At 44.9% G+C, this 16,958-nt stretch overlaps 1 protein-coding gene across 1 annotated transcript in view; it reads right to left on the bottom strand.

The window, feature by feature from the left end:
- Positions 1–16,958, bottom strand: part of LOC142570542 (phospholipid-transporting ATPase ABCA3-like) — a 117,509-nt gene that overhangs the window by 42,067 nt on the left and 58,484 nt on the right. Inside the window, exons 13-18 of the mRNA XM_075678914.1 lie at positions 13,173–13,338; positions 10,991–11,043; positions 9,276–9,427; positions 6,605–6,780; positions 4,344–4,485; positions 1,966–2,272 (exon numbers count right to left, since the gene is read on the bottom strand). Coding sequence (XP_075535029.1) covers positions 1,966–2,272; positions 4,344–4,485; positions 6,605–6,780; positions 9,276–9,427; positions 10,991–11,043; positions 13,173–13,338 — 996 coding nt within the window. The remainder of the gene's footprint in view (positions 1–1,965; positions 2,273–4,343; positions 4,486–6,604; positions 6,781–9,275; positions 9,428–10,990; positions 11,044–13,172; positions 13,339–16,958) is intronic.

Below are 16,958 nucleotides of genomic sequence, written 5' to 3'. Positions count from 1 at the left end.
AGAATATCGTAAGTAAGGAACGGGTAATGTGCAGGCAAATTGTTATGGTTTAAGGTAATTATCGGCTAAATGAAGACTGCGATGCCTTTGTTTTTAGCCTGTTTTAGACGCGTTATCTGGAACCATCACCGAAGTTTCCCTGTTGCCTTTAGAGGAATAAACGTGGAATCAATTTTAAATTTTAAGAGAAAATCACTATAGCATATATGCGTGACGTTCACGGAAAGCTTGCAGCGTGTAAGTTAATCTTCTTCTTTCAAAATAATTGCTGAATACTCGTTTTCTCATGTTCTTGCGTTAAAATAGACGTTCATTTCATTTTCTTGCTGTCGTTGATGTAAAAGACACGTTAATTATGTTTCGATTATCCAAAAATGACGGTGTGAGCGATGCACGACAACACCTTAAACAGTGCAGGTTAACTACAGACTTCGTAGAATATTGATTATATAATCGGTTAGGAGCCTTCCTAGAGTATTTTTCAGACCTCTTAGGAGGTTTGCTCAACTTTCTATAAAAAGAAAGAAAGCTGGACATGCTGCAATGTTTACATTTCGACGAAATAAGGCACATCCGCAGGTGATGGGTGCAGGGTTAGGTAATTATGGAATTTGCAAAATATTTATTCACGAAATGTGTCAAAATTTTTGTGGCTATTGTTTCTGATGTTTCTGCGTGTCCCGGGAGAACTCTGCGCTGCACGCAGTTCCGGTTTGGTGAAAATGTTTGTTGCACGCGGTTCATACTAGGTTTCCTGGATGCTTTCGGTGAACTAACAAAAACACGTTTTCTTTTTATTTTGTGGTTTATTTAGTAGTTCTAGGCAGTGTGGAACCCCCAAAAGGAAACGTAGTCGGTATATTTATAATGCTTATCAGTCGTAAGTGCTATTGACCATTGGTAGACCACTTTCGCTAATAATTTGCATGAAATTACTATTCACAGGCATACGGCGAACTCATTCCGCCTAAGAGCATTTTTTTTAAATGAGCCCTAGGTTTTTCCAAGAGATTTACTCCAATACATTGTGTCCAACCTCTTACGATGAATTATTCACTGATGACAATTGACAGGTCTTATTTGTGCAAGAGCATCTTCGATAGAAGAGGCCCACGACTGTTATTTTAGGCTGTAAAGTTGTCAAAAGCCCCTTGTTGAAATTTCAAAGTGGTATCGTATATGAATTTGTTGTGGGAGTCATTCAAAAGACAAATGCGTGGGTGTGCGGGGGCAAGGAAAAACAATTACTGTAACAACTGCTGTTTCCAATAATTGCACAGGAACAGACTGATGACTATAGTGGCGCTCAGCTGACGGATGACTACAATTGTAGCGCTGCTAGAAATCACCCAAAATATGGCCACCAGTATGAAACTGACGTTACAGTAAAGTATCAATCTGCCACGATTTGCGGTCGATGTTAACGAGGTGACTTCCATGAGCTTTTACATGACAAGCAGATTTTTATTAGTACGCAGAAATATCATTAGACTAATTCTGTCGTCAGACATTGAAAACTGTTTTGTGTAACTTTAGATGTCTCGAAATCATGCTAAAAAATTGCATATTATTTTTTGTGCTGTATTGTGAGCATCAATGTACGTTCACTGCAAGAAGGGTATTTTACATAGACTTGGCACTATATGATTTCAACAACAGGTTTTAGATGCTATCCTAATGTCCCATAATCCTTGGCTAGCGTTAAATTGAGGCTACGCGACGGCTGACAATACGGGAAACTGCAATTCAGAAATCATCGTTCGCTGTATCTTATATCCTTTCGAGTTGTGCTCGTGAAACTGAAGGCTAACATTATTCTACGCTGCTGAAGCGTCTCCTGCTTTGGTGCAGGTGGCCGAGCTTTTAGTCTGCGCACCCTCTTATGCTAGCCGGCGGTCGCGTTTTTAAAAGAAAACGAACCCGTAATGTCAGTTGCACGCTTTAAGACGTCAAGCGTGGTCGCACCATTAGTCTCAGCAGCCAGGTCGTACTGGGCGTTGATGAGAGCGCCGACGAGGCTCCAGGCGAGCGCGTACACGCAGAGGTCGAACGCCAAGTTCGCCGCCCAGAACAGCAGCGGCGACACGCCCGCCATCAGCTGGAAAGCCAGCACGCCACCGACACGCTCGGCGCTCGGCTGCAGCGCCATGGGAGCGATGCAGAGAGCCGTGCCCAGTGGTATGAACACGGCCCGCACGAACATTGGCAGAACCACCGACAGCGCGTCACGCTTCGCCGCCTTGGAGAAGTCCAGCATTGGACCCACGTTGCTCTGAAGGCGCAGCGTTTTGAGAGAGCTCTGATGGGGCATCTCGTGTCACTTTGGTTTAGTTTAATGTGCCGCCACAGCCTTGCTTTAGATATTTGCCCTCCGCGATAAAGGCCATCTTTTCTTTTGCCGTAGGAAGGCGTGAACAGCACCCAGCAGCAATAAGGGCCACAAAGCGTCGTCGAGTGACATTTAAAGACTACGTACGACCGGTCGTAATTAAAAGGTAATGCCTAAAGCAATGATGCAAAGAATGTGACAGAGCTTCGTGCTCAGAATTTAGGCACAGGTGACATGGTCTTAAATGCTACACATACAATGGTAAACGCCGCACATAACTACATGGTTGCGTCGCCTACACAATGTAACGAGATACTGGACTTTTACGACTCTACCTACTATCCCTCCATCGGGCTAGGTGGAATGATTATTATTGTCATAACAATTATGTGCGCATGCGCATTTCCGCCGACGTAGTCGGCGTCACCCTGATGTTCCGTATAAAGTCCAAGGGCGATAACATCGTCGCCGCGCGCCGTATGCTCTATGCGTGAGGGAAGGCGTGCGAGGGTGAGCCGACGATGGTGGCTCAATATCGCGCGCGCAAGGGAGGAAAGCAGAGAGGTAGCGCGCCATCTTCCATCGCGCGCAAGGAACCGGGGGCCAGGACGGGAGTGGGGGAGTCCTATTCCGGCTGCGGCTACGTATGGGAAGGCCGTGCGCGGCGGCCATGTCATATCTTGAAAGCGATCTGCGATGAGTAGAGTCTAGATGCACCTATGGCTAACAGCTTCGTGTGTGCTCTGTTCTCGCCGCTGAGTTCGCGTTGAAGCAAACGGCAGCACGAAGGCCAATTCACTCTCTGCTGCTGCCGCGCTTTCTCTCTCCAGCGTTTCGACCGCGAGTGTGCCCGGTCATTGATTAAGATGAGTTCACGCTTCCTTGTGGCGTGTGACACCATGCTTGTTAATTTAGTTAGTAAGCGAATGCTTACAAGTTTATAGTGTCGATAAAGGTATTATCGTTACTTCGTAAGCTGTCTACTAATTTCCTATCGCAATCGATACTTCGTCCTTCCGGCTAAACTACGACTTTTGTTTTACGAAAATGCTAGATTGCTAAATGACTTGTCCTATAGAACCATTATTGCAACGCTTTGGTTTTCGTACTATCTTCTATTGCCCTAATCGTGGTCCAATAGTGTACTACAGAAACTGAACATGCTATAAAACTGAACTGCCTGTCACATGTTACCCGTGAGGGATTTCTGCAAACTCACCTGGTGCCATATTAAGTGAGGGCTGCGGAATGGTGGTTAGCACCTTAGCAAAAGCCGCTGATGTGCAAAACAGATCAACGTGCAAAACCTCTCATTTCCAACATAAGGCTTCTCAAGGTAAGAGTGGGGAAAAACAGATACTATATAAAATGTGGAGAAAAACAGATAATGTATAAAATAATGCCAGGTATTCACCATAAGCAAGCGTCAGTATATACAGAGTCGCACTGCAATTGTGGTACTGCGTGGTTATGCAGCTTTACTGCTGCAAAACCACGCAGCGTAATTCGAAATTGCAATAACGACACGTGATAATTAGTCGAGTGCATATATAGCCAAAAAGCTCCTTCAGTGTACTGCTAAAGGAAACGGGAAAAAATTCTTGTACCCACATGTTTCTTCAAGGTGGAACAAAGCGCTAAACAGACCATACATCGACCATGAGTCGCAGTCCAGCAAAGGCAACGCTTTGTGAGCGCGCGAATTGACTTAACGAAAGATACTTGCCGCTCCTTGAGATCAAGCAGCGCCACCCTTCGGGATAAGCTTGAATGCGGAGTTTAATGCTCCAGCAGGTTCCAACTTAACTGTTGACAGATATTTATATGATATCTGCCCGTAAAGTTATACTTTGTAATAAAATTGTAGTGCCATATAAGTCATTAGGAATACAGGTACTGTCAGCGGGACTACCACTGTGACTCGCAGGTTTCTTCTGGTTCTCGACTTGGGTCCCACCTGTAGACCGCACGCGCAAATTCTTAAGTAGCCCAGAGAGCGTAGGCGGAAACTTACCTCTTCTTCTCTGTAGAGTCGTACGCCCATTGTTATGCTAGCAGTGGCGTCACCCGACAAATGACGAAGCAGAGTGGTGTGCATAGTGTTCAAAGCTATCACGCCGCTCAACACAGCGTGCGGATTCCACCATGCCTCCAGCCTGGAACAACGCCGTACAAATTGTTATGTAAGGCGTCGTGATGCATGGAGTCAATGAATGAGATGAGAGAGTTCTACAACTGGCGGACACGAGTGGCTTACGTACGCTAAACTGATGTTAAGGTACCAAAGAATGAGCATCAATGGCGGGGCATGTTTGAGGAAAAGAAGTTTTTTTGTATGCGTGAGTCATAGCTTCCATATTATATTTTTTTTCAAGAATGTTGCAATATTTGTCACGCCTGGATCAATTTGTTGTATTTAATTGAGCTATCACTCGCTTCATTTTCATCAAGACGGTAGGTCTTTTTTAATACATTACATATTTTACGCCAAATATAGAACACGTTCTAGAAAACCGCAATCAATGCAAATTGTCAACTCATGTTAGGGAAGCATCCAAATGAAGAGAACAAAACAAGAACAATACATCAACAAGAAAAGGAACCCACAAAGCTGAGGTTCCTTCTACTTCCTTTTTGCGCGTTTCTAGGGATGCTTCAAAGTTGTTGCGACTACGTGGCAAGTCCCTCAATCGTCAATCACCATTGATGTTACGACTGCTGTCTTTTTAATTTATTGTTGTACTCCTTACATCACCCCTCCAGGTGAATTTTCGTCGTCACCCTGATGATGCGTATCAAATTGAAATGCGATAAGATCCTATCGCGCCCCTGGCGCCGTGTGCTGTGGCTGCAGAGGAAAGCGTGCGAGGGCGAACGCAGAACAGTGTTGGAGGTCATGTGGTCAAACGCGTGCAAGTGTGGAAGTGTGGAGTAATCGCGTGGTCACGTGATCAAGCACGCGCTATATAAGAAGAATGAGCTAGCATGTAAGCAGGGTCAGGGTAGGGGGACTTGTCTTCCTCTAGCTCGGATGTCGCTGCGCGTGTCCCTCCTCGCCGCTGAGTGCATACGCCGTCCATGCGCCAAACCTTGGAGGTAATCTGCGTTGTACTCAAAAAATAAGGACGAGCCAAAGGGGCTGGTAGCTTTATGCGCACCGAAATACTGTGCGTCTGGTGTTGGAGGCCCCGCAACAGTTTCCACGAGGTGCGATGTATGTGATCGCTGCTGCCGGCGCTCTTCATCCGGTCAGCGTTATGTTAGCCTGTGGTAATATTTGCCTGCGCGCGTATGACAATATACTCGGTATTTAGGGGAATGCTTACTGCAATTTATATGATGTTAAAACTATGAAAGTATCCTGGTGTAGTTTTCTCATACATTGCGGTCGCTGAAAATGCTTCACCTTTCGGGAGAATCCTCAATTTTTTGCTAATGATGGACACTTCTTTACATAAGCACAAGGTAGCACAACGGAGTACGCTGATTATAGTAAATCATAATTAAAGCCCAGCATTGAATACTAAAACATAGCAAAGTAAGAACGCGATAAAGATTACTTACAACTTACAGTGGTGGCGTTGTTACGTGCTTACCTTAGCGAATTCGAGCTTTCCTCACTGGAAGAACACGAGAGAATATAACACGTTACGAAGGTCATATTCTCTTTAAATAAAAAACGCCAGCGCCTCTTGGTTACATGCCTTTTGCAATATAATGAACTATGACTTTACACAAATTTCTGAAATTTCGAGTTATGAAACATTGTGTAAGAGGTTGACGCCGATATTTCTGTCCCATTCAACGTTGTTATATGTAAAAAACACATGGCCATATTTTAGATGGAATTCATTGCCTGCAACACAGAAATGGCATGTAGTGTTGTGTACTTATATCGGGCAAGTGATTTAAAACTGTGCATATGACAACGTGCCACAGCAAAAAATGCGTCAAACGAAACGCTCGTTTCCCAATAATGAATATGCGAATTATCAGTCATTGTGTGCAAACAGCTAGTTTACCATCGTAAGTAAACACGGAGAAACTTTGCGAACGTAAAGAAGAATCCCTCACACAGGTTAACATCTACACACTGCAATATTTTGAACGCATTTCCGTTATAGTATATGATGTCCTCCCAGACATCTGCTAGATTGTAAAAATGAGACGCTATGTTTCTCTTTTTAATTTAATTATTTTCGCCATCTTCAGGTAGATTATTCGCTGCAGCATCAGCGTACTAGTGAAACAGGACAATTCGCCAGAAACACTCACTCATCCTGGCGGAACACACTTCCGAAGACAAAGGCTCTGGTGTATTCGAGGAAGTTGCCAAAACCAATGGCAAGCAGCGCATGCTGTGCCGAAGCAACGCTGACAACGTTGTCCATGCTGGTCTGGGCAACAGGGCCGAAATACTGTTGCACGAATTTCACAGACACGTTGTCCACCTGAAACATGTGGACAGCGTCGGTGCTCGCACTGTAGAGACTACTGGGATTCCAACGTTGGTGGGAAGGCAACTCTCTGGGGCATCCAAGGGGCAAACGCAAGGTCGACACCAACCTAAACTTATTTATTTATTTATTTATTTATTTATTTATTTATTTATTTATTTATTTATACAACACTGAGGGCCCAAACTAGATCAAAGTAGGAGTGCCAAAATCACATGTATATAAACAAAAATTAATTATCATCCTTTTGTGGAAGTTCGCCTGCAGTGCCACGCCATAATCCGATTGTTGACTGTCGCAAAGCACAGATTATAAGTATACGGTGCATGATGACACACTGTTGCTTTCGCCAAGAAAGCATCACGACCTACAGCAACTAGGAGAGCACGTCCTTACAATAATTACTGTTTGTTTAGTTCAAGAGCAGCATATGTCTTTCTTTTTCTTTTGTTGATAGAAATAAACCCTTAAAGCCCCCCTCACCAGATCTAGCCATGCTAAGCTGACAAGTGCAGAGCATACAATGCCCGATACGATCGTGTATGCAAAGTATGATATCGCTACGCACCGCGGAGAGAATTGAAAATTCAAACCAAACGCTGTTTTTCCAAACCAAACGCTGTTTCGAGCACGGCCGCCGCGCTCAAAGCCAGAGGATGACGTACACGTGCTAGTGCGCCTACGTACGCGTGTTTGCACTGTGACGTCCCTTGTGGTAACACGTGACTTTGAAAATTATCCAATGCAACATCTCTTATTGGTGTAATATGTCGCTTGAATAAACGAATGAAAGCTTAGAGAACTAATAAATCATACAAACCGAATGTCATGTTTTTGTTTTGCTTCGCGCCATAGCAAGAGAGGTGTACTTCCGTATCGTCTGCTTGGTCCCGCGTCGTATAGTCGCGTGCGCAGACACCGAAACTATGTCATTTGCTACCGTGTTCCAGCGCGCGATCATGCTCTGTGATCAGCTTTTGTTTGCCTCGGTATTCGTATAGCGCTGTCTTATACCGCTAGTCAGGTATTCTCGTGCACAGTGCGCCAAATCGTGCGCCGCGCGAAACGAGACAATCACAACAGCTCACGCTGGACGCCATCAGCGGAAGTGTGCCGCGCCACAAGAAAAGAAAAAGAACCGACGAGTAAAAAAAAATTAAGGTGGGACCCGTGACCCTTGAGGTCCGGTATGGGAGAACGCAGGGAAGGAATTTAGCTTGCGGAGGCTGGACGGCACAAATGGAGAAAGTGTCTTGCTTTGCAGTGGAGCTCGCCTTTTGAAATCATGGGTTCGCGGCACTGAAATATTTCTTCCTCGGCTATTCATGAGCCAATTTGAATTTTTGTTTGTGGTGGAACGCTTCCTAGAGGACACGTAACAACTGAATCGTATGACAAAAATTTGCTGTGAGGCCTGGTGAGGGGCCCTGTAAGTGTAGCTAGTACCTGTAAATATCTTGCCATATAGCTTTCTGTTCGTGCACGAGGCTGCAGCTTGAAATAGCTAAACCACGTTATTTGTTATGGTCCATTCCTAAGGAATAGTTGTTTTTCATTAGCGATCAGGTACCTGTGAAAGAAAGGCTAATGAAATATTAAGGGAAATCTTATCATAACCAACTGGCATCACATATAGTTTGGAAGGCGGTTAGTGCAGTATATTCTAAAGGCCTTCCTTCGCACTTTTTTCTGCTCGCTTTATCATCATCTGCGACGGCACCTAGAATTACACATGATATTTTCTGTCATTGTTACTCGGTGTTTTCATTGACTTAGCTTGCTACTAGGGATTTATATGACCGTTTTCACCTTGCATTTACTCTAATACAACCGGTTCTACTATTAGCCTAATTTAATTACAATCTACCCCACGTAAAAAAAGCGAGCAAGAGTTGATAATCCGATGGTGCCGCGAAATTTTTGTTCGCAGAATGGGCATGATGACTGAAATGATGGCTGAAATACATGGCCAGGTTCAAACAATTGTATGTACACCCTTGCAATTTTATTAATATCGCGCGAGCGTCGACCGCACAGCGTGTCAGCAGTCTTGTAGCGCTGAGGCGGCACTCCTGAAGTGAACAGTGCAGCAAATGACATTTGAACTGTAAATTGCCTGGAACGCCCGCGCATACTGTCACCAACCACGCCACCCCACGCCGCTATACAAGGCCACTGACACGCCGAGTGGTCGATCACTCGCACGAGATTAAAAAAATTGCGATGGTGTACTAAAGCGATTCGCTTCTCATAATTTGGCTAAACTATGTATTTTTTTCTTTTTATCCTTGGTCTCCGAACTTTCGCTGGCGACTGTACATGATGCAAAGGTTCCCTCAAGCTAGGCACCATGAAGCTTCATTTGAAAAGCTAGCTAGCATGGCGCTCAAAAACAATCGCAATATATAGCTTCTCTGGTTAAACCAGCGCAAACGCATTGTCTCCCTCATTGTCCTGTATACGAATATTCCGCATGCTTTCTAGGTTACCTGTACGAATGAGGTGCCATGCGGGTATAGGTCCTTGGGTGTGACGGCTATCAGCTCGGTGTCGACTTGGCGCGCGACCAGATCGAGGCGTGCCGTCAGAGGATTGCGCCTTGTGAGGAGGTCCTGCTCGAGCCGGAACTGCACGAAGAACACTGCAGCCGGAAGTAACCAGCAGACAAGCGGGGTGGACGGGGAGCGGGCGAAGCATCGCCACCTCTTGGACCACAGTGCGGCGAGCCGCGACGCAGTGCTGGCGGGCTGAGCACCATTGTTCGTAGCTATACTTGCACGAGAGAGCGGTCGCATTTCCAAGCGATAGCCGACGCCTGATGGTGGGGAGAAAATGCACCCTGTGTAAATTGTAGTCCGTCGTCTACGCCTTACCGGCGGTGCCCATGTTCTGAGTACAGAACGCGAAATAACGATAAAAAATTCGTCTATGCGAGTTTGGACGTGTTGGGAGGAGAAGGAAAGGCTGTGTGTAGGACCAACGTGTGCGTACCTCAAGATTTCAACAACGAAGAGCCGATGACAAGCGATGATGTGAACTTAACGAGGATTTAAAGTGTGCGGTAATGTTACAAGCATACGCTTATGCACGTCACAGCAAGAAGCACAAACTGTGGTACAAACCATAGTGTGCGTCATGTGGTATGAATGAAAGGGACGTGTAGTAAGCATCCTGCGAATGTATTTCAGGGAAGAGAAAGAATTAGGAAGAAAAAGTACGCACATTTTATGGATCACAGCACAAATGCTCCGCCGAAAGCATAAAGACGAATATTTATACCAATTTTTCCGGCATGCAAGTAGCGCCAAGACATAATGCGACAGTGAACACGAGAAGCAATACGCCGATTGCTAAGGTCATCTCGAGGGAATTACATGGCATGCGTGACGAGTCGGCGGAATTTAGTTGTCGTTTCGTGTTCAGTCGCTTTTTTCACTGGCGTCTGCAGTGAACAGGTGAATGTCACCTTCTACCGATACATTATGGATACTTTGAGCTCATAGCGTCTACAGATATGCAACGCACATGATAATAAAAAAGCTGGGCAGCTACATGTTGCGTGTCCCTGATGACGCAATATGCTACCGTTCTTTGCTTGGTAATTTGTTTTCCACGAAGTGGGCACAGAATGAGCGGAGCTGGCTCTTAGGACAGCGCTAGTTATAACTGCCACGGTCGCCGAACACGGCACTCTTTGGGCAATCTTTGGCAAGATCATCTAAAAGTGGGAAGGGGATTTGAGAAGATGGCTGTGCGCTGTTCGCTACTGTTTGATGCTTCTAAAGAAAGGCATTTACATCTTCACGTCCCTGAATAATCGATGAACTGCAGATTTCATGTGAAGATAGTTGGTCTTTCATAACTTCTAAAAAGTTATAGCTAAAAGAAGCATGAGCAAAAAGGGCAGACTAACCCAAACCCGTTCATCCCCGCTGTAGGCTTTTTCAGCATGAATTTCAATCAAAAATATTTTCACCCCTTTGTGCGTGACATATTTAGCTTTTTATAGAGGCGACTTATCAGTTGTCTTTTCTCTGCATAACAAAAACTTTGCTATTCAATGAATGTGCACATTCAGGTAGATGTATTATTCCGCAGGCCCTCTGCAAAGCAGTGTCAATTTAAGTACACGCAATGGGTTTCCGTGCTCGGGAAAGATTGCAGGGTGTAGCAGAAAAGAGAATTCCTAAAACGCTTCTCTCACCTGTTGTCAATTGGCAGTCTCGAGAGTCCTCGATTGCTGCGTTGTTGTAAATGCTGGCGAAAAAAAGTGAGGTCGGAATTATCATGGAACCACATTATGCCTCATATATTACGATAATAGTGCAAGTTCGCTAATCATGACCTTCCGTCAACTGTTCCTTACCAGTAGTGAACTTATTGGTTTCTATACGATGACTTTGAGATTATGCACGCATTGAACAAACAGACATCCGCTGATTCACCCTATAAGCGGGTGCTTTCATACGCCAGATTCTATTCAAATAAACCTAGGTGAAGAAGGAAGCAGTGTAATAACATAGGCAAGCATGTTCCACAGCTTATGCTGCACAGCTATAATCATGGTTCAATCTTATGATTCCGTGGTTGTTATTGTTCTCTTTGAATACTTGTGCGGCCGCCATAACGTAGTGCTTCGGTTGTATGCTCTTCCCGATTGTCCTACCCTGCCTCCTGTAATGTACTGTTCTCTAGCAGCTCGGTGCCTCAATAAGTTCCCAGAAAAATATGGAAGAAGTTTAGGCTTTGGCTTCAAGAGTGGAACGCGATATCACTCAAAGAGCCCTGACTGCTTGTCACGCTTCCCAGCAATCGCAGCTTTCTGACGGATACGCGGAGACGAGTGCCATCTGGATGGTGTTGTTGCAATAAGCCGAGCTCGCCGCACCACTTTATGATTGGTAGAAACGCTGGAAAAGGAGTTTGTGTTTGAGTTTCCGCGTAACAGAATTATGTTTTCTGGTATATTCAAATTACAATCGACGCTATCGTGTCTGTAAGCTCTATTAGTACTTTACGCTTTTTCTGACGCATTATACCTTGAGGAATTCAATTAGTTTAGGAACCTGCGTCAGAGTCTGCGTAGTTGCAGTGCGGAATGATTTTTAGCAAAACAACGTCCGACGCCGACACAACATTTTTTCCCACACGGGGCCCTTAAAGCTATCGTGTTAAAATGTTGCGTGAGGCCATGGTTCGACCTTCCCAAATTGATATTTCGAAGCATCTGTTGCTACTCGTCTACGTAGGCCTCTGACGTTTTCCCTACGTTTTTTTTTTTCAAAGAAGTTTGATAATTGTTGGAGCTGACTACGTCACGCGCTTTGACATCAATCCAGCGCTGGCAAGAACGTGGCGCTGATGACGTGGCAGGCCCTGTGCTTCATGAGCCCACCCTTCAGCAAGGTGTATCCGGACGTCTGATCACGGATAGCGAGTCAGACACACATTGTTCCTTCTCCAGAAAACACCAGCCAACAATTCGCAGCTAAAAAGATTAGCGACTGACGCATTCATGCATTGTAAGACATGCACCGCGTTAGTGTTAGCCCGTCAGCCTGCGTAATCTGCAGTTATTGCTCCTTCATTTATTTATAACACCGCTGGCTACACCTACTTATAGATTTATCTTGCTACGTATTGTGCCCGTTGGCACGTCCTCTTGCCTTTCGACACCTCACTGATTCGGATTCAAAGTGTACTGCCGGATAAAACCGCGAAGCGTTTTTTCAGGCTCGGAAAGCTCGGAAAGCTCGTCACATTGCATCTCAGGCTTTAATATAGTATCGTTTCACGTTTACCTATATAAAAATTAAGTTTTCTTTGACCTCCATGCTCAAACAAACTTCTTTTAAGTTACACGCATCCCTACAGTGTAATAAAAAAGCACACCGACAACAGCTGCCTAATGAGTCCGCTAAAGAGTCTCCGGTGCTCTTTCCAGTTTTGAAATATTGGTGACCACGTGCTCCTTTCAAACCATACTAGTCGGTGAGCTTGTTAGCGAGCTAGTTTGGCGTCTGAAGTTATTGTACAGGTGACCAAATATGACGTGTAAATGACCACCCAGAAGTACATTGCACAAAAAGTCGGTCAGCTTGACCAGACTGCCATGCGTAACAATTGTATTGGCCGGAGGCGAAGCGTTAAAGCGTTTAGTTTGTCAAGGGTGGCTCATTAGCCTAATGAGAAAGGAAGGGTTGAGAGGAAATAATAAGCCTGTTCAGCGGTACAATAAAAAAAATTCAATTCATAGAAGGCATGTTAATGACAAGAGAGCATCGTGAAAGTAAAACATGGTTAATCTTGTTTTCGTTTCCCAGTGCGCATGCGGACGTGCTATGGCGGCGCAAAGAATTATGGCTTCGACGTAAGCGCTCGCTCACCTGATGTAAATGTCTTCAAGCGTGGTTGTCTTCAGCCCTACGGCAGCGACGCCGAGGTCTTTACTTCGCTGTTCGAGCAGTCGCAGCACTCCGGCCACTCGCTCAGTGTTGCACTGGTGGAGTGTAAGCGAGACTTCGTGCATTCTGTCTTCGCCAACGATTGCTTCTGGAACGATTTGCCGAACTTCTGACAATGCCCGATCCACTCGGAACGTGTCGTTGAGTTTCGTAATGGTCACATGACATCCAGTGCCTTGGCCAAAAAAGAATTACGGACAAAAGTTAGTGTTCTACCGTGCTCAAAGTGCTCTGACTGACACGAACGTAAATTAGTCACAAGCAGTCCAAAATACCGATTCACTTTGTTCGGAGGGAGCAAGGGTTGATCTCGATCAGCACGACGGGCTCGCGTAGCAAACGTCTCAACATGCAAAAGAAGCCACTGATTCCAGTTACTATGTAATTATAGCGCTGGCTTCTAGCTTATGAATACTTATACCTTCATAAAAACGAAAGAATTTAAGCGCCCGATTTGTTCGTGCTTGCATATATGTTACGCAACTAAAACAACTTTGTTTCCTGAAATACTAAGCTTCGCTTTAATCCATTAAAGTGGCAGAACGGAATGAAGACCTGTGCGCTGTTCTAAGTAAAAAATCACAGTACTATAAGATATCTCCTAAGAGGTGAACGGCGAAAGCCTACTCTTCCTCCTCTTATCATTCGCGTTTTTCAGTCGTTATTAGGCATTACTGCTCACTACTAAGCATGTTAGTCATTTGTAATGAATTGTGGTCATCACAAGCCGTCGTTAGACTTCTGGGTCATATCATAGTAATTACTAGCCATTACAAGTCATGTCAGTCCTTATTAGTCATTACTGGACATTACTAAGCACATTTGATCATTTCTAATCAACTGTAGTGGTCACAATTCGTCGTTATACATACTGGTCATTTCGTAGCCCTTAGTAGTCATTAAAAGTCATTTCAATCATTATTAGTCATTACCGATCATTACTAAGCGTTTTTGGTCATTTCTAATCAATTTTAGTCGTTACAAAGCGTACTTAGACATGTTGGTCATATCATAGTTATCAGTAGTTATTACAAGACATTTCAGTTATTATTAGTTAATACTGCTCATTATTATGCATACTTAGTGATCTATAATTAATTGTAGTCGGCATAATTTGTCGTTAGACATATTGGTCATTTGGCAATCATTAGTAGTCATTATAGGCCATTTCAGTCATTATTAATCTTTACTGCTCCCTAGCAGGCATTCTTAGTCCTTGTAATTAATTGTGGTCATTACAGCCGTCGCTAGACATAGGGTCATTTCGTAGCCATTAGTAGTCATTACAAGTCACTAGTAGTCATTATTAACCTCTACCAATTTATATTATAACGTTTTCATTGACTAACTGTCACTATGAATCATTTTTTCATTCTTTAATCTGTCTAATCTGTCTTCATATGGCGCGACGACGCTTCGGCGGTCACTCCGGCGGTCAGGTCTGCTGACACAAACTTCATTAGCCTAGAAAGGCGTTTGCCTCAATAATTTGTAAGTGTCACTTCTCGCTGGGATAGTTTGTCTCTTAGCATGAGATGAAAAATGTCATAAAAGTGGAGAAACCAGTGTAAAGTCAAACAACCGGAATGAAGGAGTCATTGGGCATCTGATATGGTGAAGCCAATTAAATCGCTATGCAAAAGCTTCAGAAGCTTTCTTTTTTGTTTCAAACCGATTTAGTTACAAAAACAGTCTTGTGGTTTTGCATTCGTATAAGGGCAGTGTATTCATCACTAAACCGGGAACGATTAATACCATTTGCATTAAAAAGCATGTCAACAAGAAGAGGCTGGTCATCAGGACGAGTAAAACAAGTAGTTTGCTGGTGCTATTATCCAGAGCGTTCCTCTATTGCTGATCGGATGTCGTCAAAGAAAGAAAGATATAACACACAAAAGCAGATATTGATAAAAGGTCAAACATCTTGTTACGAAGAACCATATGGCACAAACGTATATGCATTTATTTACACGGGAAATTCAGTGGTAGACGCGCCCGGTGGAGGCCAGGTCACAGCTCCAGTAGAGAGTCTACCACTCGTTCATCTTTTTTCTTGCGCGCACGGTCCTGTCCAAATGCTCTCGAACATAAAGTTGGAGCGCCGTGCCGACGCTTGTTAGAATGATAGCGGACAAGCTGAACAGTACGATTTTAAAAGGGACACGTGGACGAGTCAGTTCGTAACTGGGAGGAAGACGGAGTGGCTTCAACAAGGGCTATCTCTTAATTTACCTAGCCTAATGTTTGCAAGGCCTGGTAGGGCCCCGTATACCATGACAGCAGTTTTTTCGGACAGGCCAGCATGGTGACTTAAAGACCATGGAAGAACGAGTGTTCTGCGAGGGAACTGAAAGTTCTGGTGGGGACTGTCGTAGCAAGTTCATTGTGACGCCTCAAACGCTGTAAGTCGATCATGGCGAGCCATACAAGTCCGAAAACGGTGTCAGAGGCGTATTCCGCCGAATGTTGCGACACAGCAGGTAGTCAAAAGGCAGAGTGGGATGACGAATAGGTAGAGGGAAGAAGGGGGAGAGACATGTGGTATCATGACGTGGCGATTTGTATGCAAATGTCACTTGCTGTCCTAACCGTGATGGTCTGCTGAAATGTACATAACATCTCTACCATGGTGCGATTCAGTCATTAAGTCAGTCAGTTAGTTTATGGGTGATATGCTGTTGTGAACTTGTGTTTAGTGAAGTAGGAGTAAAGAATGTCTTCGACAACATGGGAGAGGAAGTAGCGACCACATAGTGTCAGAAGCAGCCGTGACGCACCGTGAGATAAAACCATGTCCAAGGAAAGTTTACGACATCTGTCGCGAAGCTGGTCGAGAAGAGCACGTGTAACAGCATAGCGCGTCGCATAGTTTATTGCAACGGATGTCCATTTGTTCCCTTTTATAGTTGTGATGAAGGGGCGAAGAAAGCCCACGCCAACAGGGAAGAAAGGCTTCGTGGGATCATCTATCGGATGAAGGTGGCCAGTAGGTTGCGCACATGGTCTCTTTGGCCGCTGGCAGAGTTCACAAGCCACAAGGTAACGTCACACAGGCCAGTACAGGCCTGGAAGGAAGTGGCTATGTCGCACTTTGTCTTAGGTGCGGGAGGCGCTGACGTGTCCGCGAGTGGGTATGTCGTGGAGCTCAGTAAAAACAGTAGAACGAAGTGGACGAGGGACAGGTAGCAGTAAATGCGGTTCATCAGTGGTCATCTTGCGTCGATAAAGAAGTTCGTCATGTAGCACGAACATTCTGACTGAGCTATTGGAGTGGCCAGTAGCCAAGCACTCAATGGTAGACCGTAGAAAGTCGTCCTTTCGCTACACGGCAATGACGTCGCGATACTCAGAGATGGCCAAAAGGGAAGTTTAGGCATCCTGTTCATTGTTCTCGGGAGGATGAACAGGGTGACAAGACAGGCAGCCAGCGTGCAGATATAAGCGTCTGAACTTGTACATAACAACGAAAGTATGCCCAGCGACCAAGGCGGCCAGTGAGGTCTTTCAGCGACGATAGCCATGAAAGAGCATGATGATCCGTGATGACAGAAAATTTGTGGCCAAATGAGGGTGAAATTTAGCCATGCCCACACCAGAGCGAGGCACTCGCGCTCAGTGATAGGAAAAATTGCTCTAAGAAGAGGACAAGAGGCGGCTGGTGCAAGCAATGACGCGCATGGTATCGTTCCGCTATTGGGCAAAGACAGG

Source organism: Dermacentor variabilis, chromosome 2, assembly GCF_050947875.1.
Source record: "Dermacentor variabilis isolate Ectoservices chromosome 2, ASM5094787v1, whole genome shotgun sequence".
Classification (NCBI taxonomy): Eukaryota; Metazoa; Arthropoda; class Arachnida; order Ixodida; family Ixodidae; genus Dermacentor; species Dermacentor variabilis.
Note: the sequence above shows the minus strand (reverse complement) of the source record. Positions and strands in the feature narration are given on the sequence as shown.